Below are 25249 nucleotides of genomic sequence, written 5' to 3' on the forward strand. Positions count from 1 at the left end.
CCATAGCTTTTACGCTCGGTTGTGCTTTTTTTTTTTTTGTTCGCACCGATACCGAGTCGGAGTCCTAGAAAAAAAACGGGAATACAATGGGAAAAGTATCATTTTGAAGTATGTTTCGGACACGGTATGGATTCCATTGTCGAATATCGACTGAATTAGTGACTGGTGCGCATTTTTCATCTTAACAGCGTTTGCAATTTTCAGCTGGATAACTAGCAAGGCGAGGCAGAGTTCCTTACAAATTCTGGTTGATCATTTCAAACCTGGTTTTGGAAATCCTCCTGAAGAAAGAAATTCAAAGTCTCAAAGAAAAAGATTTCTGAAATGGGAACATTAAAATCTTTATTTTCCTAATGTTTTTCGAGTAAATTTTTCCCCTCTCAAAGAATTTTCCCTGATTTTAGCCCAAGACTGTATTTATTTTTCATATCCCTGACGTAAAACATAAAATGGACAAGCTTGACATGATCTCCCCAGCGTGGTCCAACCCCTCGGGGTAAAACGCTCACATCCCTCTTGGGACAGAGCGTGGACCATGTCTGGAGTTACAGTCTTGACATGAACATGAGCCGCCCCGTATCACGCGATGTTCTGGAACGCCTATCAAGCTGGAAGCGCTTGCCCACAAATTCGCATTCTTGGAAATCACGCCAAATCGTGGTATCGTGAAGCTCCCCACCACCACCTGCCCATGCCCAGATGGTTCCATGAGTTAAGATGGCCCTGGAAGTCAAGCGTATGCAGCACATCTTTACGTTTAAGGCTACTAGACATCCGTAATTAACACGAATAATAAAGATATATATATGTTAGTGTTCATATACCGTACTTTTAAAAATAAGTGAAAAATCTCTCACTATTTTTTAATTTAATATCATTACATCTAACGAATTGAAAAATAAGAAAACAACTTTAATTGTAATTCCAAGTATAACACAGTATGACAAACAACAAACCACAAGAGGCTTAATGATGACTATACCAATACCATCTATAGCAAGAAGATCTCCGCGTGACGCTTGTGACGTCACTGAAGGTGGTCATGTCACCTATAGCCATTGGATACAGCAGAATCTTTACCCTTTTTTGCAGTGTATTCAATGGCTGTAGGTGAGATGACCTTCTTCAATGACATCACGAGCTTCGCGCGGAGACCTTCTGCTATAGACGGTGTTGGTTATACAGTACTACGGGACATAATAAATGTCCCATTTTATTATGTCCCATTTATGTCCATATTTTGGTCCCTAATTGGCAACTTCTGCTTCAATAATTTTGCTTTGTTTGCAATAGTGACGGGAATTGAAGTTAGGGGTCATTGAACTATTACATCACCATCGATGTGGGGAGGTCCGGGTTGGATGGCTTTCGATGACAGGGAGGACGGGGGTTTTAATGATGCTTACACGTCATCAATCACCCTTTATAAAAATATGAAATATTCTTAATGATATCTTACTGGGTGTGCCAAAAACGAGGAAAACCTTTCGCTAGTTTGTGGGCACCTGAACTAACATTCTTCCCCATTGATAAATCCTCTGCAGAGCCACTTTGGTTGACCTCTAAACGTTCCGTCGATCCTTCAAGTGCTCTAGGAATGTGTCGCGGGCCACTTAAGTGATATTTAACTGTGCCGCGGATAACTCCAATTATCTGGGAATGTGCCGTGGGTGACTTGAGTGATGTATGCAAAACTGCACTGGGGGTCGCTTAAGTGCTCTAAAACTGTGCCACGTCACTCAAGGGATCTCTAAATGTACGACGGATCACTTAATTTTTCCTGGAACTGTATCGCGGGATCTGCGAATGTGCCACGAGCCTACTTGAGTGATCTGAAAATTTGTGCCACAGAACACTTGAGCGATCTGTAAAAATATGCAGCTTAGTTCATTTTCACAAAATTATGTTTGAGGTGGCAGGTCACATCAGATAACCCCGAGAGTACAATTTGGTCCACGGGCCATGGGTTTAGCATATACGGCTTAGAGGGTGGGTCGCAATGAGCTTCTTAAAAATAAGTTTTGAGTTCTTAGCTTTCAAACAACGTTGAAGATAACATAACTAAATTCTAATAACATATAACAGTGCTTTCGAAAAGGAGACGTGTTTCGAAAGGTATTGACGAAATTTTGCTGACGAGGTGGGGGCGGGGGTCAAAAATGGCTAAAAATCTACTGATATGTAATACAGTCAAACCTCGTTAGTGCGTCACCCGGTTAAAACGTCACTCTGCTTACCGGGTCGCTTTTTGTAAGTGCCAATTGTCCTCATTCAGGAATCGGCACAGGTATGACTTACTCCGCTTAACGAGTCACTCCGCTTACTAAGTCATATTTTTGCTCTCCCAAGAGTGACTCATTAACAAGGGGTAACTGTACTTTTACGGCACCTTATTGCTAAGCCAATTAGTGATGTCTGGTTGAATGTCCAGTTTCAGTCTCTCGCGAAATATTATGAATCGTATTCGGCCAGTGAGGTTTCTGAAGCAGGAGCTGGTTTTCTTCATGAGGAAAAATGAAGTCGTTTAAGGACAGAAAATGAGAACTCATTTGGACCGTTAAATCAGTCACGAGCTCAATAGAAAATATACGACTCCGGTAATCGTTCACGTGGACCACTGAACAATTAAGCGCGTGCTTGTTTTGAGTCTCATTCATATTTGTTTATAACTAGAGCCTGGGTAATTTTAGTGTTTCGTAGGAAAATACACAAAATTGAATAATTTTCAGAATTTTTTTCAGTTTTTGTTTTTTATACTGTTTGTTTTGTTACTGCTATGTGCGCACGCACGTAAACCTCATTTCTTTTCAGAGTGAAATCATTTTCCTATTATTAGTGTGCAACAACCAGTAACTAAGAATTCTTGAATAAAAAACGTGTGTAGAAGTTATTTGCACGAAAATATTTTTTTGTAAATCACTAGGAATTTAAAATATATAGTATTCATTTGAGGAAAAAAAGTGAGGCTTAGGCATGGGTTACTGTTGTTTTAACTCATATGCATATATTTGGAATATTTCAGGATTTTAATTGCATATTTTAGAATTTTTAGTGCGAATTTTGGCATTTTTAGTGCGGATTTTGGCATTTTTGATGCATATTTTGACATTTTTAGGTCCATATTTCTATATTTTTAAAGCATATTTAGCCACGTTTTAGTGCATATTATACGGCCTCAATTCATAACCGCTTTGCTTACTTTGCCACTTTTCATCTCAAACTTTCGACGACTACTACAACTTAAACGCACATGCAGCTCGTACACACTCCTCTGCGGAATCTCTAACGAATCGATACATGCCGCCGGAATATGTTCTGAGTGTATGTGTGGGCCCCCCCCCCTAATGTATTCATGTTGTAAGAGGTGAGCTTGTCTTGTGTTTTTGCTTACGCTATTATGAATCTCTCATATTTTGAAGTGAAGATGGCATATGCTTGAATTTTAATGCAATGTAAGCATTATGTCGCAGGTTTGTCTGTTCTCTGCGGAGAGACTTCTTGAAATGGAAATCGCTTTCGCACCATCAAGTTGGAAAACCGCGGAGAACACACTCCAGCCACCCACCACTGTGCCACCAACGGAGTTCGAACCTCAATCCTAATGATGAGAGTCCAGTACGATGCCCACACGACAACACAGTAACACTTTCAACGTCTGTTTTCGACAGAAATTCTCAAAGAAAAAAACTTTTTTTTCCACAAATTCTTACATCTAAACCTATCTCGATGTTATGTCACGTGACTCATCATTTTATTGCTAGGCTTTAGTAACAGCCTGTATATCCCGAGCTGCTATTGAAAAAAAAGTGTGTTAACACAATAAGTGGCTTTAAAAAGACTCCCCAACTAGCATAATAAGTGTTCCGAGCACACAATGAGTTCCCAAGACGATGACAGTGTAGGTAGGGATGAAACTAAGTGCGAATGGCACACGACGACACACTTTGCTCGCTCCTAAGAAATTGCCAACCACGTTTCAAAGAAATGGCTTCTAAAAAAAGGCGGAGAAGACACATGCGGAGATGAGACGAAAATTAGCTTGTCTCTGTGTGTGTGTGTGTGAGGCTACGGAAGCTCCCAAGAATTAAGATCTTCATAAATGAAAAATGCGAACTTCCGCATCCAAAATAACAACAAAATTGATGGGTGGAAGGAAACTAACATATAAAACATTCAAAAGCGGAAGTTAATGATAAGAAAAAAATCAAGAGAGCCATCGCTGACAGCTTCAAACAACATGCACGCACATATACACACATACACTTTGTAAACGAGTAGGGATCAGACCCCAGGAGACATTCAAAAACCCAGCAAGAGTAGAAGCTATTTTAAGTCCTCTCACACAATCTCTCTCCAACGTTGTTGCTTGCTGACGTGTTCCAAACAAACGTTATGTGCTTTACAGTGTTTTAAAGAAGAGTAAACTTGACGTATGTTGCGCCTTGTCATGTTTTCTGGGGCGAAAGTCCCCGAATTCCACCGGAAAAAGAACGCGTCAAAATATTGAAAAATACAGCCGTTAACTAGGTGGTTTGAGACAAAAACGTATCTAGGTTAAGGTTTATCCTAGTGCGTGAGATTTAAAACAGACTCAAAACGATCGAAACTTACTTAAAAATATGTTTCAAGCGTAATAGCACTTAGGCCGGTCGTCCACCGGAAGCGACAACACGCGGCAAGCAACGCGGGCGACAATAGCCCACATTGAGTCAGACGACTAGAGGGGGGGGGGGGGTGTTTGACGTCGTCCACTGATAGCGACCTTCACACGCTACTGAATTCCAACTGCACTCCGTGTAGACGAGTGTGTTCGTTAATGAATAATCTTGAGGAAATATTTAAAAACAAAAATGTTTGAGAAATATGGTTCCAGCAGACCTGTATTTATTAATTTATATTTATTGATGCTACTTACCATCGCAACTCATGAACGGAAATTATCAAATTTCAGCATCCATGTTCACGTGGGAAAGGAGAGGGAGAGAGAGAGAGAGACTGAGCACAATGAGATACAAATATTTAATTATCACACTTCACTCATAGTTTAGAAAAATAGAAGCATTAATATTCACACAGCACTAAATACCAAGGCAGACTGTTAGGTATGCGTGTACACTTCCGGCACATCTCATTCGGTAGTAAATTGCCCTTGGCGATAGATTGCCGTTTTACTGAAGAAAGCCCAAGCACGCACTAAATCTTATGTTGTGGCGTCTACATGCTTCAATTACCACTAAACCACACATGCATTTCGTAAACATTCTTCTGAGGAACTTCAAAAGAATTAGGGCCGAATTAGTCAGAATTTGCCGCGTATATATGTGTTGTGTAGCTTAGCCAAGTTTGTTTCCAAGGAATGCCTGTCACATGCATAGGCGGAGATAGACCTGGAAGTCTGGGGGGGGGCACGGTCATTATTGCTGGGGGGGGGCAAGATGATGATGATGATGATGATGACAATTCATATATGCATATATACATTAGATCAGTCGACTCCACCTTTGACGCTGGGGGGGACGCCCCCACATCTCCGCCCATGGTCACATGTTTCAAAATAGGTGTCATCTGGCTTTCGAATTTGGAAACAAATACGTCGGTCTGTATCACGCACACAAAGCGTAAATCTCAAATGTTACAAGCCTGATTACTCCTTGTGAAGGGACTTTTTTTTTGAAAAAATGGTAGATCAGCTCGCATTTGTACCTTGGAGTTGGAAACCCACAAGAAAATCAATGTCAGCGGACCACGGTGTTTTCCCCCATGGCGGCAGCAATTGTAACAGCTTATTAGAGCAGACATCTTTAACCCGTTACTTGCGAGCACCACGGTGCTCCCCGAAGCATACAAAGTGCTCGATGCTAGTGTCCAATTTTGTGCTCACGAACGCTTGTCAACGTAGTACAAATTGCATTCAAGGATTAAAATCATCCTGATTTCATGTATTCGTACGTCAAACTTGCTGTAAGGGTGCTCTTCTTTTGATGATGGACGCAGATAGCGCTCGCGACTATGAAAAGGTTTAAGACCTCTGACTTAGAGTAACTGCTACGAAAAGAGTCTCCATCCAAGCAGCTGTCGACAGGGCAAGCTGTGCTGGAAGAGATCTGGCAACGGGATAAATCCGGTGGCAAAGTTCTGGCGTTTAGTTGTCGACAGTGCGCATGTGTGACTTTGATGGAAAAACTTAGATTAAGAAAAAAACCTTGGAGCCCTACCGGTGGTGCAGCACTTGCACTACGAAAGTGCAAGTGCTGCACTACGAAAGTTGCTACTGCGTGTGTGTTTCTCTCAGAAAACACTTTTGGGTACTTTTTTAGCCTCGGATCATATACCACTGGAAAATAAAATAAAAAAATCTGAAACATTTCTAAAACTTCTGACAGGAGAATGCGCCGAAAGGTTTGAAAAACTATTTGTTTGCGAAACGATGTCACGAAGTCGCACAACTCTTACTTTTTAAAATCAGCTGCAGGACATCCAGGCCAGATGGAAAATGTCCGCCAATTAAATGAGCTGAGGGATATACAAAGAGCCAGCCTATATTGTGTATGCATGTATATCTACTATGAACTGTAACTGCCGAGATTTGAAATGAAGAACATGCGGCTCGGGTTACATACTGACTGCAGCTGCTGCCGCTGTAAGAGTTTTGCATTTGCTAAAAGGGGGAGGGCGGAAAATAGATTACCCGCAAAAACATAACGGTTAGAGAGTTCGGTAGATTACATTAACCGCAAACTGACTGCAATCGTATACCTTACAGACCAACGAGCAAATTAACATATTTTAAGGAGTGGAATTCTTGAGAAGAGTGCGAATCCAATATTCTCAGATATGGCTGTTTGTGAGATCATTCACTTTTTTTGTTATCATTTTCATTTCCAGATGGTTTTACCAACATGAAAAACCAGGTGCACCCATTCCAAGAAGACGGCAAAGCACGAAAATAATCGCAGAAAGAACCGAAGATGCTGTTCAGAAACGTCATAGAAACGCAGAGAAAGATCACGATGCATGTAGTGCGTAAAACACATCCGCTGAAGCGGATAATAAATCCGTCTTTTGTATCAAACGAGTGGCTACTGTTCTTGGTCCGTAGCTGCTGAAATAATGGGCATTAAGAGAACTAAAGCTTAGAGAACAGAACACTTACTGCTTGCGTGCGAAACATTACCGACACGAGAACCAAGTAGAGTGCTTCTTCATTCACATGAACGAGGCACTCACTATTCATGCGCTGCTTTCGAGTGGAACCGAATGATGTACAGTATAATAAGATCTCAAACAGTTGGTAATTCAATAGGATGGCATTATTTGGGGATTTAGCGAAAAAACAAACTTTTTTTAATACATAAAGAAATTAGAGTCTGTAACTTCTAGAAATGAGTCGCTTACACAAATGGCAGGAACATCCATAAGTCTTCATTTCAATAACTCTATCCACTCCGGACAATCTAGACACCACAGGGGAGGATTGGTTCGGAGCACAAATGCTAGTCGAGTACGTATTGAGGAAAGACGATTATCTTTTCTTCCGAGTGAAAAATGAAAGAGCTATCAAAATAGAGATGGGGCGAATATTTGGCTGCTATTCGGTCCTTTTACCGAGTATTCGGTTCGGTCGAATATCTGTGTGATGTGATATGCTACCCCTGCCAGGACCGCGGGATGTTTTGGCTCGACACATACTATCCAGTCCTTTGTTTGTCTGTGTAGCTGACTCGAGTAGGGAAAGATGATGTCATAATCCGGTTGTTATGCATACTTACCTATCGCCTTGGTAAGTTTTATAAATTTATCTCTTTTACCAGCCATTACGCATAGAAACCACCTAAGTGACGTTGGTTAATTTGATAAATACGTACTTGAAATTTATCGTCTTTGTGATTATGCTAAAGTAATTGGAGAAGTTGATGAATATGAAAAAAATTCCAAATGAGTCTAGTATATAGGATGCATATAGTTGTACCACGATATAACAAATTTTAAGATCGTACCCCGATATAATTACAATACATGTATGTATATCATATATCATAGATTACGATTTATCACGTTTACCAACGACGTGACACTTGGGTGTTATGCATAATCACCGGCAAAATTGTTTTTTTTTTTTAAGCACTTGTTAAATTTACCAACGACACCTGGGTACTATGCACAATCGCTTGGCGAAAGTAATAAATTGAGGGAAATTCATCAAGCTCATCAAAATTCTCGACGATTATGCATTAATAACCGGTTATTAAATACAAATCCAAACGCCACAACAGACAAAATATCCAACGAAGTGAGTGAAAAAAGATGTTCATAAAAAATATAGATGTCGAATACATTTATCTAACCTATATCAAAAATACAGCAACCCAATAAGAGCAATAAAAAAAAGCCAATAATTATGATAAAATATAAATATACTGCCCATAAAAAATTATGGTTGCCTCATCTATGCATAATAACTGCATTTATCACTTTTACTGTAACGTGTATACATATATTGATAGATAAATAGAAGGCCTATATGTGATGATATGATTTCTTAACCTATTGGAATGGGCTATATCGACATCCACAATAGAAAAAAAAAACACAAGTAAATAAAAAAAAAAAAAAATTGCCTTTGAACTCAAACATGAACGATAGCAGATATAAAAAAACTGCATCGGAAATCGAATAAAAAATATAGAATCAGTTATATTAGTCTCTACAAAAATAGCAATAACTTCCTGCAAAAGAAAAAAGAAGAACGAGAAGCTTTCCTTTCAAGAACCACGCCATATAAAACAAAAAGGGGCCCCCACAGTTCTTTTTGTGGAGCGTCTCAACGGAAATATAACTGCGGCAACCCATAATATAATAATGAGCTCATTTGAATAAACGGCGTTAAGTGACAAAAGACGTAATTGAGGCTCATTACGGCGAGAAAATGACCGCGTGATGCGTCACATTTAATCAAAGACACTCCATTCTTTGCTTCCGATTATGAACCTTTCTCGCTTTTAGAGCCTAATTTATCCGGAAGAAAACGATTCGGTTATAAATTTATCATTTTATTATTAAAATAAACAAGATCAATAATTTTTTTTTTCCTCACGGAAAACAACGCACCTGGGTATTGTCACATGCATGTGATAGAGTACGAAAATCGGAATTATTTAACAAATTATTTATAGAACAAATTTATCAAATTATTTTACAAAGACAAACCTAGAAGAGCAGGTCATTATAGGTTTCATCAATCAGAGTGAATATGTTACGGTAAATGATATAAATCGGTTATTATGCATACTTACTAATTGTATTAGTAAGTTTGATAAATTTATCACTTTTACCGGCGAATATATATAATACTCAAGCGTCGTTGGTAAATTTTATAAATACTTGAAATATATCGCCTTCATCTGCGATTATGCATAATACCCTAGTGTAATCAGTGAATTTGATAAATATGAAAAAAAAATTACAAATGAGTCTAGCATGTGTGTTGGATATAGTTGGACCTCGGTATAATGATAAGAAATTTTACGATCGTTCCCCTATATAACGATAACAAATTGTACGATCGTACCCTGATATAACGATAACAAATTTTATGATTGCACTCCGATATAAAAAAAATTTATGATCGTTCCCGATGCAGCGATATAACAAATTTTACTATCGTACCCCAATATAATCATGTAATACATGTATGAATTATCATGTATAATAGAATCATATAGTACGGCTTATCGCGTTTACCAACGACGCGACGTTTGGATATTATGCATAATCGTTTGTAAAAATTATAATTTTTTTTGTATTTATCAAATTTACCAACGACGCTTTGATACTATGCATGATCACCGGTGAAAGTGATTGATATAGGGAGATTTATCGAACTTACCAAAATGCTTGGCAAGTATGCATAATAATTGCATTTATCACTCTTACCGTAAAAAATATATCCCTGGCTTATTTCTGACACGGCGAGTCAAATAGCATGTTCCCACGAAGTCCAAGAGTCACATTTAGCGACATTTTTAATTGAAGGGGCCAATGAGGCCCCCGAATTAAACAGGAACAAAAACAATTTTATTGACTTAAAAGTCAATAAAGTCTTATAAAAATAACTTTTATAAGCCTTTTATTTTGTTTTGAAATTATTTCTTTCATCAACACACAAATAATCACAAATCCAAACACAAGTTAATTAGTAGTACAAGTATCCTGAAATTAAATAGTAAATCATTATGTTGAAGTAAAAAAAGGGAGGGGGAAGAAATGTATATACGTGTACATATTGTGGCTGGCTGGCTTTCTGAGTGCTATTTGAATTAGACATTAAATGTTAGATTAATACGTTTTGCAGTCACTGAACGATGTGAAAATAAATTTCAATATCATTTATTGAGATATTGTATTTAATATTTATTGTGTGTATTTAATTCGCAAATTGTTTGTCTCGAAAAGTCTAAAATTATTTATTTAATTCTGAGTTTTCATCAATTTGTTCCGGAATTATTTCATTTATCCTAGAATTATTTCATTTATCCTAGAATTATTTCTTTCATTAATTCTAGAATTCACGCTTTTTTAATGTTTTCAACCAGTTTCTGAAAATGGTCGGCGGCCCACAACACGAAAACCTCCGAGGGCCAGTGCCGTTTTAAGAGCATCATGGGGGGGGGGGGCCCAGGGATAAGTGATTTTTCTGAGGCTCTACTTGACAAATTCTCAAAAAACTCAACTGCTTATCATATTTCTGAGGCCCCGATGGGCCCATGCGTTTAGACGGTATTGATTGCTGAGGGCTAAATCTGGCCAGCTGGTCATACGTTAAAGACTCCTGCTTTATTAATGCAGGCCGCGCTTTATCAGACGCTGGGTCAGGTGCGGAAAATAATTTCGCGGCTTTTTTTAGCCCAGATTTCCTATACTTTGTGGCGGCGGCGGGGAACCTGCATCCAAAGATTTATGCCTTATTCACAGAATATACAGGGATGCTGAAAAAATATCGACTCGAAAAAATAAGAACGCAGTTAAACGTCAATCGACGCAAAAATAGATTCATGAAAATTTTGAATCGATGAAAAAACTCACATCTGAAGATTTCAAACTGATGAAAGAAAAATTTCAAAACGAATAAAAATTAGAACCAAACGATCTGAGAACTAATGAAAATTTAGAATTTATGAGTTCAAAATGAGAAATACAGTCGAATCCCGTTTTAACGAATACCGTTATAGCGAAAATCTCGTTATTAGGCATATATATAACGAACACTTTCCTAATCCTCCAAATAAGTTTACATAGGAACAATGCAAAGACCTGGAATTCCTTTATAACGAAATTTTCATTTTAGCGAAGGAATTTCTCCGGTCTCTTGGAGTTCGTTATAACGGGATTAATAATAAATAAACGGGATAACTGTAATTGAAAGATATAATTCCAGTTCCCATCGCAATTCAGAATTAATTGAAGAAAAATTCAAAATTATACAGTAGAATCCCGTTATAACGAACTTCAATAGACTGGAGAAATCGCTTCGTTATAAAGGAATTCGATTTTGTTTTGCATTGTTCCTATATAAATTGACCTGGGTATTAGAAAAATGTTCGTTAAAACGAGATTTTCGTTATACCGGTATTCGTTAAAACGGGATTCCACTGTATAATGAAATAATTCCAGAATAAAATCAGTTGAAGCTCAGACGGCTTGTTCATTTACAAAAAAAATTACTTGATAAATGTATATTTTTTCACTTCTATCACCGGGAATAAGAACCCCCCCCCCCACTTCTTCCTAAACCACAGGGGCCGGGCGTGACCGTGCCTATCGCACATCCCAAAGGGCGGCTCTGCTTGCATATGCTCGAAAAGAAATCGAGTGAACGTTATGCAAAACTGACTAAACAGCTGATGAAGCGCGACATGGCGTAACTTGCGTAAGTAAAGCTAAACAAATACCGGCATCAATGTCACAAAACAAAAATCAAAAGGCAAAACGAATTAAGGTCTGGGAAAAACGTCAGCAAAAAAATCTAAATTGACATAGTATATAAATATATATTTCCCTCCATTCTCCTCCCATCGAGTAATCGATATCATCAATATCTACGATAATAATGGTCGAATATCAAGTTACACTAAGTGTTCTAGAGAGCAGTGGTTTTCAACCTTTGGAAGCCAGCGGCCCTGTAAATGTATTTTGTGTAAGTTAAAGGCCCGGTCACAACTAAGGGGTCATTCAAGTATTACGTTCAGCATCGGGGGGGGGGGAGAGAGGGGGTTTCGGATTTTCTGACTTTTGATGACAAGGGTGGGGGGTTTGAAGGTTCCTTACTTCATCAACCAACCCTTTTTGAAGATATGAAATATTCTAAGCTGCTGACGGGGAGAGGGGGGGTCAAAAATGGCTGAAAATCTGCTTACGTAATACTTGAATGGCCCCTAATGAGAATTTAATGGGGAAAAATTAAACTGCGATCACTCACGGTCCGTTGTGATTAGTGTTATGGCCCGGTACTGGGCACCGGCCCGGCGGTTGAGAAACACTTGTTCTAGAGTATCTTTCCTCCTTTTTTTCATGAACTACGAATATTTTCAATGTTTTTTAAGCACTTGAATTATTATCAACCATTTAAATAAACTTAAATGTTGACGTCCAAAATTTACTGTTTGTACCCAGGATAGACAATGTCCACAAGAAAATTTACAGGGCTGATTCTTTCAGAAGAGTATACCTTCGAGATTATTAAATGCCGTCTTTTTAATGCACAATAATTGTACATTACATTATTACAATAATGTTAGTAATTTTTTCTGAGCATATATAAATCAAAACATATCATTAAATTTCTACTCAGGTTCGGGAATTGAATAAAAAAATTTTTTCTCCTATTTCCATCCTGTAGGGGTTTTTTCCCCCTTGTTTCTTTAATTAGCAACTTGACATGATATAGTAGTAGCATATATAGTAACATGAGCCATTAATGACAGGTCTTATATGTATGTTACTGCCAGTGAAATTACCAACCAATGTCCGAAGACTGGTCAGTTGGCATAATTGTCGTCCAACTCAAACTAAGTCCGTACTACACGAGCAACTAGACTAGTTCGGGTTTCGGTAGGTCCATTTGCTAACTGACCAGACAAGTGTTTCAACAAAAATCTGCACTTGATCATTTCCCTGAATTTCACTTACCAACACTCAGAAATTTCCCTTGTAGACTCTGGACTTTCCCTGACCCAAACTCATCATCAAGACTCAAAAATTTTCTCCGAGTTTCCGTGAGCAAAACTCTTGAAGAAAAGAACAGAATGTGGCAAAAATCCCCCGAATGTTTTTCGAATTTCAGTTTTTTGCCTTCAGAGTGAACTTTTTCCTGAACTTTTATCAAATGTTTGCATATTTCCATGACTTTTGGAGAATATTTTAGGTTTACCCCAGACATACCAAGTAACCAGGGTCACTAGTAACCCTTCAGACTTCTGACATTATGGTGATATATGAAAGGCCTGAGTCAGCTTCGCCCGAGTCAGGTCCGGCTGTCCACGTACGGTCCCTTTCAGTGCACACGAGATCCAAGGAAAGATTGAGAGATTCGTTGCCTTTGTAGTCTAGTGCGTTCACCCGGAAAGTGAAAGGGCGTGGGTTCGATTCCCCGCAAAGGTAGTTGAATTTTCTCTCTTTCCAAAAAAATTCATCTTCGCAACAGCGAGTTGTTAAAACCTTCATTATGATGACATAAGCAGCACCAAGTGTAAGACCCTCATTAAAAATACAGTATTTGCGGTGAAGTTGACTACAAAGAATCGCAAGTCATCAAGGGTGTAGTCATACTCACATCGGTATAAAAGTCATGCGTGTAATGATTGTAAGCTGTGCAGTCATCCGGAAGGGTTCAAAATCGCTCACGGCAATGAGGAATCAGGATGTCTATGGTTTTGCAGTGTTTCCAATAACCCGGTCATGGGTCGCTGTGTTTTTGACGATCCTCCAGGCCAAGACTTTCAGCAGCCCTCCTTATATTGATTTAATATAAAAATTTGGCCCTCCTATTCTCTTACCAGTTTTATTCTGGGGAATTAGCATACCCACTGACCTTCGGACAGTGCCCCTCACAAAAAGTTTATTCAAGAATCCCCCTTAATATGCAATATTTAATTCAGTCTCTGGGAGCAGTTTCTTCGCATGGGCAAGTAGGGCACGTGCCCAGAACACATTTGGATGCGAAAATTGACATCATCTTTCGATACTTTAATTTTTTTTACAAATATATTAGCAAATATATATTTTTTATTTTTTATAGTCTTGGGGATGTCACTGGTCCCACCTAAGACGCCTTCATATACGTATTAAGGAGTTCTAGTCCCACCATGCCCTTCTACCCCTGCGTAGGCCGCTGCTCCAAAGAAAGCACTAAAAAAAGGGCCCCAAAATATCGTGTTTGCCCAGGGCCCTGTCTGGGACTACAGATTGGTCCATAATTTCAAATCATAAGAAAACAGTGCTATCAAAATTTAAAAAAAAAAATTACAACAAACATTTAGAGTGGCAAGACAGAACACAAATTTTACTCAATAATAATTGATGTCATGTCAATTAAGTCCCACTAAGATCACCAAATTGACCACAGACGCCAAAGCGAGGACTGGCGGCAGTTTAAAGGGATTTCGCCGGAAAAACACGTGCTGCATTTGTTTACGATTCCCGGAAACCGTCTCCCACATCGGATCAATTTCTTGTCGTTTTTTCCTACCGAGGCGATGATCATATTACCGTTAAATACGACTCTTCACTAAATTTCCGAGATGCTTAAAATTAATCAAAATCTAGAAACACCAGACATTCGGTCGGTCATAATTAAGCTTTGATTTCCCCCAAAAATAAAAGCAATTTTCTTAGTTACTCACAGTTGTTCCTTGACCGCTCCGCCGGTGTTCAATATTTGATGTTCGGCGACGGAATATCCAAAATATGAGCCGCTGTCTCCATGTTTAACTACGGGTATTCTAGGTTCTAAATTAAATGCACGGCACGTAACAAAATAACAGCACACTAAACAAAACAACACTCGCAAAGTTCGACACATGTTTGAACGAATTTTAAATTAAATGTCTCGCGTTTCTAAAAGCCACCTTGCGACGGATGAAGTGAAAATATTCGCGACTTGTTTACGCAGCGCATACGTAAGTTTGAAATTCACGTAAAAACTTCTCAAAGGAAGTTTTTCAAGACGGCGACGTCCATGTGTTGTTTGCCATCGGACGAGGAAAACCGAATGCCAAGAGTTGTTGCAAGTTGGAACGTTTTCCGACTCTCTCTGTGTGGTGTGCTGCGATTATTTACTTTTTTTCTTCTTTTTTTTTTTCTTTTCGGAGAAAACTATATGTCGCCAACTTTGGTGCCAGAGAAGAACTCTTGGCGATCTTTTTATTCCTTACAAAAAAAACGTAAAGTTGTTTTCTTCTGTAGAAAAACTTTTTACTCTTGAAAATAATTTTCCTTATAAGGGATCATTCAAGTATTACATCATTATCGATGTGGGGGGGGGAGGGTTTCCGATTTGCTGACTTTTGATGACAAGGGGGAGTGGGGTTTGGATAATGCTTACGTCATCGACTACCCTTTATGAAAATATGAGTTAGGATTCAGAGGGGCAGAGCTGATGACGAAATTTTGCTGACAAGAGGGGGGGGGGGGAAGGAGGTCAGTGTTTTGCTAACTTTTGCTGGCAAGGGGAAGGGGGGGGTCAAAAATGGCTAAAAATTTGCTTACGTGATACTTGAATGGCCCCTAAAATGAAAAAAAAATTTCTAAAAATTAATTTTTTTAAACAATTGTAAAATATTATTTTCTGTGTTATGGTTTATATTGTATTATAAAAGAAATTTTCTAAAATAATTTCTAAAATATTTCTAAAAATTAATTTTCTGAAATCATTTGTAAAAATGTTCCTAAAAATTTATTTTCTAAAGTACAAAAAAAACAACAACACCTGTATAAGTTAGACACCTACGGTTCGATTAACATATGTCCAAGTTAGAGAGGTATCTAAAATATAGAGCAGCGATTCCCAACGTGGGTGTTAACGCCCCCCGGGGGACGATGGGATGTTCCAGGGGGCGGTAGAAGGTACGGGTATAACATAGGATCCTATGGGTTAGATTGCGTTGGGAGGCGATGGGGAAAAAATTCTGAAGAAGGGGCGATGGTGCAAAAAAAGGTTGGGAAACTATGATATAGAGCAGTGGTTCTCAACATTTTCAAGCCCGCGGCCCAGTTTCGTTCATTTTTGTGAGTCGAAGCCCCGGTCAAACACACGACCAACGGAAAATGAATGGGGAAAAAATGAAACGGCTAATCACTCGCGGCCCGGTATGAATGATATCAGGGCCCGGCAGTTGAGAAACACTGATATAGAGCATGGTTTCCCAAACCTTTCATTCCATTGCCCCCTTCTTAAGAAATTTTTTACCCCCCCTCATCGTTCCCCAACTCAAGTGAACCCATAGGATCCCATGTCAAATCCGTAGCTTCTATCGTCCCCTAGATCATTCCATCGCCCACCAGTGCGTATGTATTGCCCTTTTTGTGGGAAACGCTGGTTTAGACCAAGGGTTCTCATTCTTTAGAAGAGTGCATGCCACTTCACTGATTTGAAAACGTGTCACGGGCCACTTAAGTGATATGTAAATGCGCCACGTATCACCGAAGTGATCTGACAATGTGCCGCTTGCGGCTTACATGCCCTAGAACTGTGCCGTGAATCACTCAAGTGATCTGTAAATATGTCTCAGGTCATTTGAGTGATATGGAATTGTGCCAAAGGCCGCTGAAGTGTTCTGTAAATGTACCACTGGTCACTTAAGTGATCTGACAATGTGCCAAGAGCCGCTCAAGTACTCTGGAACTGTGCCGCGGGCCACTTAAGTCATGTGGAAATGTGCCGTGGGGCCACTTTAGCCATCAGGAAATATGCCGTGATGATTGATCGAGAACTTTAGTGATGTGTAACTTCACCGCGACACTTAAGTGCTCTGGAACTGCGCCACATGTGACTCAAGTGATGCTAAATTATGTCACGGGTCACTTGAATGATTTGTAAATGTGCCGCGGGTCACTTAAGTGGCCTTTCAATGCGCCATGCTACACTTGAGTGATGTGGAACTGTACCACGGGCCACTTAATTGCTCTGTAAATGAGCCACAAGTCACTTGAGCGATCTGTAAATGTTTAGTTTATTTTTGCAAATTTAAGTTTGAGGTCGCGGGCCTTATCAGATAACCCCGAGGGCCACATATTCTCCGTGGCATGGGTTGAGAATATATACGCTAATATCTTCGAGACTTGTCGTAATATTGAAATATATTTCCAAACAGTCTTAGTAGAAATGTATAAAACGGGAACCTACGGTCAGGGCCGCAACTGAAGGGAAGCAGACGGGTCTGTTGCCCCGTTCGCCGGACCAGAAGGGGAGCAAATTTCGCCCACTAACCTTTCTTTAAATATTATAAGGGGGGGGGGCACCAAATTGCGTGATTGTTCCACCTGACCAAGTATGTAGTTGCGTACCGACAAAAGGGCTGCAAAATTTGCATAGCCCACAAGTTAAGCAAAATCATAAATTCGCCAGGTACTGCAGGTATTCACGACTAGCAGGACTGTTGCAACATCATAGGTTCTTCACGTATAAGGTTCCCAAAACCTTATAAGTGAAGTGGTGCAATGCAAAGAATACTCGCCAAGACACACAGAGAACAGGAAAAAAAATGCACCATTTTCCACACCACCCAGGAGGTATGGTGCCAGGCGCGTTACCCCTTTGTGTACGGCGGGTTCCCACGTAGGCATATTTCCGTCTTCATCCTGCGCAACCCATCGAAGATCTTCTCTCGACGGGCCCCAGAGCAGCAACCGCAAGTTGGTTGGGTGCCCTGGTAGAGGCCTCGCCCGTACACCACGTTTCGGCCGAGCCCCGGACCCGGTTAAGGTCGTGTGGCTCGGCCCAACGATGGAAAGAAGCCTTTCGACAGGGGCTGCTTCCTCTGCCCCGGCTTCCTTGACACTCGACCATCTCGCGCGCGAGTGAAATGGCGACCGACCAGCTGCACGCGGGGCAAACTGGGGATCGGTCATCCAAACTCGTCGTCTCCGAAGATGGGACGGGAAAAAGCCGTGGAGCGCTCCTCAGAGGGGACGGATAAGAATGAAGCAATCTGAAAACATCACGTTTCCATTCAAAACAATGGAATCTTTACATTGTTTAAGAAAATCCAGCGCCAGTAGCTTCAACAATGGAAATTCGTAGCTAATTGTTCGATTTCTAAACACAGATGGACTTCCATTATACATGTTCTACGGCAGGGTTTCCTTAACCTATGGGTCGTCGCGGGGCTTCCGAGACGAGCCGTAGAAATTCAATTACAATCAGGGATTCTGGGATTAAGGGTCGCGATCCAAACTTGTTTCAGGGCCTTCCGCCATGGTTCGTTCACATCGATTAACAGCCAGGGTTTCTTGTATAGCGACAAGGATCGCAACTGGGGTGGGGGGGGGGGTCTGGTGCCCTAGTCACGGATCAGAGGGGGGCTCAAATTTCACTCTTTAACCTCACCTTCGAATTACAAGGGGCATCAGAATGCGTGTTTCTCCCGCTGACCAAGCATCTGGTTGCGGCCCTGCCTACGGATATCTTTTTAAAGACAAATCTGATTATAACATATTTACTATGGCAGCAAAGGATTAAAAATAGAGTCCAAAAATTCATATAATTCCGGGCATTATTATTCACATTACACCCAAATTGAATGTCTACAAACTAATATCAAACGGAAAAAAAATTATCTTCTGCAATTCGAAGATATATTCGTATTAAGCTAAATCAAGGGTTTCAATTCAACCTTAAGAAGAGTGCGGGCTAGTCCACTGATTTAAAAACGTGCCGCGGGCCGGACTCAAGCGATATGTAGATGTGCCGCAGATCACTGGAAATGTACCGCGGATCACGTAAGTGATCTGGAAACGCGTCGCGTGCCGCTCAAATACCACAGAATGGTGCCGTGGGTCACTTAAGTGTAAATGTGGACATGGGGAACAGTTAAGTGCTCTGAAACTATGCGGTAGATCACTCCGTATATAAATATGTCGTTTAGTTCATTTCTAAAAAATTAGGTTTGAGGTAGCGGGTCATGGGTTTAGCGTATCTGGCACATACCAGTGGTTCCCAAAGTGTTGGTCGCGACCCCTTGGAGGTTCGCATCAATGAATCGGGGGTGGGTGGGGATCGCGAGAGATTCACCAAAATAAAAACGTTAAAATAAGAAATTAATTAATTTTTTTTAAATAATGTAAAAACTAAAAAATGCCTTTGCTCAGTTAAGCTAATTACCACGTTATTTTATCGAATTCTACTTGTTTAATAATCAATATATCATGTTAATACTTATATAGGATGATTCAGAGAGAATCATCCGATTTCAATATTGTATATTTCTTAAAAATTAAAAACACAGAATAGAATGATAAGTGATATGTGAATATAAGGGGTGATAATGTCTGTGTTTTATGAACAATTCTATTAATGGTCGAATTCAAGTGTAGAATCATTTTGAAATCGCACGATTCTTACTTAATCACCATGTATACGAAATCAAGGAGCATCACCTCGCTACAAGTGTACAAGGAACACAAAGTGCATTAAAAATGATGCACTTCGTGTTTTTTATGGTATTAATGTTTATATGATATTTTTAAAAAATTGAAAAGTCAATATCGCCTGATTAAAACCGAAACAGGCGTTCCGAAAAGTGCTTTAGGGACAGCACATTTACTAGGGGAAAAATCGAATGTCCATCCCGGAATGGTTTTCCGGGACATATGGTCAGCATATGTGGAGGGGATCGCCGATAATTTGGGTCGCGGATCACCCAAGTGGCCCGTGACACATTTCCAGATCAATTAAGTGATCCGCGGCACATTTATATATTGCCCAAGGGATCCGCGGTACACTTACACATCACTCAAGTGGCCTGCGACGCGTTTGCAAACCAATGAAGTGGCCCGCACTCATCTTGAAGTTGAGTGCACTTGAGTTACAACATATCGTTCCGAAGAACATTTTCATGCCTCATGCCAATTTCCTACAATTTTCAACTGGATGTCTCCTAAAATCGCAACATATGTGAATGTAGAATATATAAAAAATATTTTACTTTCCTGTAAATTCATGAATTGATATATATATATATGTTATTAATTTTCAAATCATTATATATATATATATATATATAATGATTTCAAAACTCTCCAAACCTTACCTAAATAAAAATTTACCACATCCTAAGACATTAAGTTTCATAAAAACTCTCTTATTTTTAGTAAAAAAATAATTTAAATTGTCTTGAAAATAACTTAAAATACGCAAAATTAACATGAAATACAAATATTTATTCTAGAATTGATTTCTAACATAAATAGCTAAAAATCCTAATTCAATATAAAAATCTAATTAACTTTCTACGCTATTCGCTACCACATTTGGGTAAATTATTTCTACCCAGTGTGCTTGTTTGTAATAAATTTTTAATACAACGAGATTGTAATTATATCTCGTATTATTAATGTAAATCGAAAAGTGTTCTCTTCCTACTATAATTCCATTATTATTATTATTATCATCATCATCTCCACTAGTGTAAAAAATATATAATTATATTTTTATTATTCCATTCAAATATATCGAAATGCCGTTCGGATTTCAATTCAGCCAACACAAGCAAGATAATCGAAATGGAATTGAATCCGAAAATGTAGAAATAACTACTCATTGTTACGTTTGTATTAAGAACACCTACTATACGAACGAACGTTATTATGTTTCAAAGACCATATGATGGAAGAGCGCCATCTCTTTTATATACATAATTATCTTTTTTCTTTATCTTCTATTACGCGCAACGAATTTTCCTTTAATCAACTTTGAATACGAAAAGGTTAAAAGAAAGGTTAAGATTTACTAATGAATAAGAGAGCTATCGTTATAAGCGAGCACTGGATTGTAAATGCCAGCGCATCAACTGATAGTAATCATTTTTCTGTGTTTTGGCTGTACACATATTGTCTTGATAGTATCCGTATGATAATAAGAGATTATTCGCTGTAAACAAACATAATAATCTCATTAATTTTTATTTTTATGAACGGATAATAATCTTGGTCAGTGGTTACGAACATTTCATGCCCGAATATATTCGTGTATCATTGTACCGCCCGTAATTTAAATTTTGTATTACAGTCGAATCTCTCTTTGGCCGCTGTGGTGATGGTGACGGACTCGCATCGCGAGTTCGAACCCCACTGTTGCCACAGTGGTGATCGGCTGAAGTTGGTTTTCTGACGTTCCCAACTTCGAGGTGCGAATGCGAGCCGATCTCCCCTTTAAAAAGTCTTGCCACAGAGAGCAACAAACCTACAAACGATGCAAATGAAATTCAATCATTACACTTCACTTCTGAAGTATAGATGGCAGCACTGAAAAATCAAACACAACACTACATACGCACTCAGACTGTTAGGTACACATACAGTTACACTTCCGGCACAACTCACTAGGTAGTAAATCGCCCATAGATGGCGATAGCCCTGAGTTGTGCTCGGTTTGAAAGAAAAAAAGAAAGTCAAACCTCGTTATAAGACGAACTCCATCAATACGAATTAAATATTCTTCGCGCTGGACTAAAATCACAATTTTTCCGTTTCGTCAGTTGATGTGAAATCCGATTAGTATTGAATATTCCCGGTGCTTCTTTGACTTGACCTTAACGAGGTCCGACTGCGTTACTTCACTGGATCGGTTATTCTTCGCTTTACCGGCGAAACGCGGTCGAAGTGGGGAGAGTCACTGAAATTTCCAATAAATAAAGTACTGTGTACTCGAACGGAAATAATGCATCAATCTCTTCCCTATCTCAAAAAGTATAAAAGCTGATGCAATGCAACGAACAATAAGGAGCGAGCGTTTGGCGAAAATTGCATGCTAATTGTACGGTGAAATTTTGCGCAATCAAAGGGGGGCCATTCAAGTATTACGTAAGCAGATTTTTAGGCATTTTTTACTTTCCTCCCCCCCGATATTTGGAATATTGGAAACTGGTTTTATTCCCCATAATTGTTAAGAAGGAAGGACATGCCGGGACTTGAACCCGGATCATCGGGATGAGAGTCAGATGTCCTGACGATCGGACTACACTGTACTTATTCGGCGAAGGTTGTCGTGACAGTCCCAGGTTCAACCCGAGGGAGGATATAGATAAAATATTTTCCCTAAGGGGCCATTCAAGTATTACGTAAGCAGATTTTCCAGTCATTTTGACCCCCCCCCCTCTTGTCAGCAAAAGTCAGCAAAACACTGCCCCCCCCCCCCCCGTCAGGAAAATTTCGTTAGCAGCTTAGAATATTTCATATTTTCATAAAGGGTGGTTGATGACTTAAGCAACCTTCAAACCCCCCCTCCCCCCTTGTTATCAAAAGTCAGAAAATCCGAACCCCCCCCCCCTTCCCCCCCCCCCGATGATGACGTAATACTTGAATGACTACAAACGAGATCTCGATCATCATATTATTATCAATGCCATTTCACATTTTCACGTACGTTCAAATGAATTATATTCATTATTATGCGCGTTGTCATTTTTGAAAGTGATAAATAGGATCTTGTACGTGCTTGTTGAATGGTGGGTGGTTATTTATTTTTGCGCAACATCACCCACGCTGAGGAAAACTTCAAAAGGAAATGGTGCCACGGTCACAAACGATCTCTCTCAATTCAAACTTCCTCCAACGGTGCCAAGGGTTAAATTTTGAATCACTATCGAATTTCGAATTAAACATAGGGGGACACAGAATATATATTAAATAATAATAATAATAATGCGGTATTTAACACACAACAGACTTGACTTGACTTGTCTTGTTTTACGTCCTTTTGTACCAACCTAGGGTTTTAGGACGGGTAAAAAAAAAGAAATATACAAGGTTAATGTGTTAGTTTGTTAGTTTTTTAGGGTAGGAAAAAATTTTTTGATACATCAACATATATGGAAAATACCATACATTTAGAAAATTATAAAATAACAAACATATATATAACTATACCCATTCACTTTGTATATACCACCTATACAAAACCCATACCAGTACACAGCTTTATCACAAATTGTACAAATATTAAATCAAATTCACAATATATACAGCACAAGAAATTTTCTCGCATCAAACCAAATAGCTACATACAAGAAAAACAATCATTCTTGTATGATCCAACATAATTATTCATAACAAAAATCACAATACATTAAGCAAAAAATAAAAATAAATAAAATAAATTCCATAAAATAGACAAATGTATAAAAAAAAAAAAAAAAAAATATATACAAGAATTATAACGATGTTTGCAAGACATGAGTAGATGGAAAAACAAATCAGTGATATTTACATCAGATTAATCAGGGACTTGAGGGGAAGAAAGAGAGAGAGAGAGAGAGATAGAGAGAGAGAAAAAAAAAATTAAAAAAAAATTTGATTATTCAAAACAGGATGTATATCAAATTATCAAATTTTGAGAAGAAAAAAAAAAAAAAAAAAAAAAAAAAAAAAATCAGAATCTATTACATTTAGATAAATACACTTCCAATCCTTTGACAAATAATTTTGGAGGAGCAATAAACATAGCTCTCCAATTACAATTCTGATTATTTCTTATACCAATACTTTGGAAAAAGGTATTGCGATATTTATTCCAATGTTTGCATATAAAAAAGAAGTGATCATTTGATTCTTGATCATCACAATAGTCACATTTCGCAGTCTCTTTCTGATTAATTCTGCACAGATAACCATTAGTTGGGGCTCTGTTTGATAATAATCTGTAAAATAATGTTTCATATTTTCTCTTCGTAAAGTAAGGTGAATATTTATTAATAGTATTAAAAAAACGTGATGCAAGTGGATAAAGAAGCTGATATCTGAAATATCGTTCAATGTGGATGTTCCATGACTTCTCAAGCAAATTCAGCACATCTTCAACATATGAAAAATCTGGAAAAGTAGGGTTTGCATTATTAGCAGCAGTTCGAGCCAGTTTATCTGCAATTTCATTGTAGGAGATGTTCTTGTGACCTGGTGACCAGACAATTGAAATGAATTCTGCCCGGCTAGAAGCATCTATTAAAGAGAGATGTGTAGTAAAGATGGCTGAATGTGACTTTGGATTTATGGAGGCTAATGCAGAAATTGCTGATTTGCTGTCTGATAATATAACATAGTGACGTTTTTCAGATATAAATTTTGAAGCAGCAACAGCAATGGCAAGACACTCAGCTGTAAAAACAGAAGAAGAGTCATGAACTGTAGCCTGGAAAGTTCTCATATTTTTATTACAAAAGACTCCTATTGTTGTATGAACTGATTTGGATGCATCACTAGCAATTATAATTGAGTTAGACCAATGTAATTGTTCGTATTGTTGAAATAAAGGGTTGACCAAATTTGGATCTGTCGTAATCTGGAATGGCAGTTCATCAGTAGTATACGATATATTAGAGATGATCCAGGGTGGATTAGCAAAAACTATAGGTTGAACTGGTATGAGTAGATGATTGTCCTGGATGAAATTTATGACTGAAGAACTAAACATGGGTAGAGAAGAAGTCACAGCTGTATTATTTAAGTTGGCACTAATGAATTTGAAGCTGGTGTTGTACGTTGATGCTCTGGCTTTAATAATTTGTCTTGATACAGATTTCATAATCATTAGTTCATAAGGAGGTTTGCCACAAATACTTAATAATAATGGTATTGGAGTTGAAATGGGTAATCCAGCTGCAATTCTGAGAACTTGACGATATAATACTGCACATCTGTTTAAATTTCGTTGTGAACAGTTGTGCCAGAGTAAAGAACTATAATTGAAAAAACTGCAAATGATATTTGATGCAATAGCAAGGAGTTTGCTACCAGGGGCTCCTCTAAGACGACCAGCAATGATCCGAATTATGTTTAATGTTTTTATTCCTTTTTTTAGGATGTGATCAACCTGAGGATTCCAAGTAAGTTTCTGGTCAAAGATGACACCCAAAATCTTGATGTTTTGTACTAATGACAGAGGGTTCCTATTAATGGCCAGATTACAAGTACCAATAACATTTTTCTTTGTAAATATACTATATGAACACTTTTCAACTGATAGGGTAAAACCCCATTTTCC

The 25249-nt window shown here is 38.7% G+C and overlaps 1 protein-coding gene across 1 annotated transcript in view; it reads right to left on the reverse strand.

Annotated features, from left to right (window-relative positions):
- The window catches only part of mew (multiple edematous wings), a 158254-nt gene extending 142941 nt beyond the window's left edge, over positions 1 to 15313 (reverse strand). Inside the window, exon 1 of the mRNA XM_089241380.1 lies at positions 14898 to 15313. Coding sequence (XP_089097506.1) covers positions 14898 to 15076 — 179 coding nt within the window. The 5' untranslated portion in view covers positions 15077 to 15313. The remainder of the gene's footprint in view (positions 1 to 14897) is intronic.
- Positions 15314 to 25249: the final 9936 nt, after the last annotated feature.

This window comes from Pholcus phalangioides, unplaced genomic scaffold (assembly GCF_987345545.1).
Source record: "Pholcus phalangioides strain wild (caught in Gottingen) unplaced genomic scaffold, Ppha-v1.0 ptg000013l_1, whole genome shotgun sequence".
Classification (NCBI taxonomy): Eukaryota; Metazoa; Arthropoda; class Arachnida; order Araneae; family Pholcidae; genus Pholcus; species Pholcus phalangioides.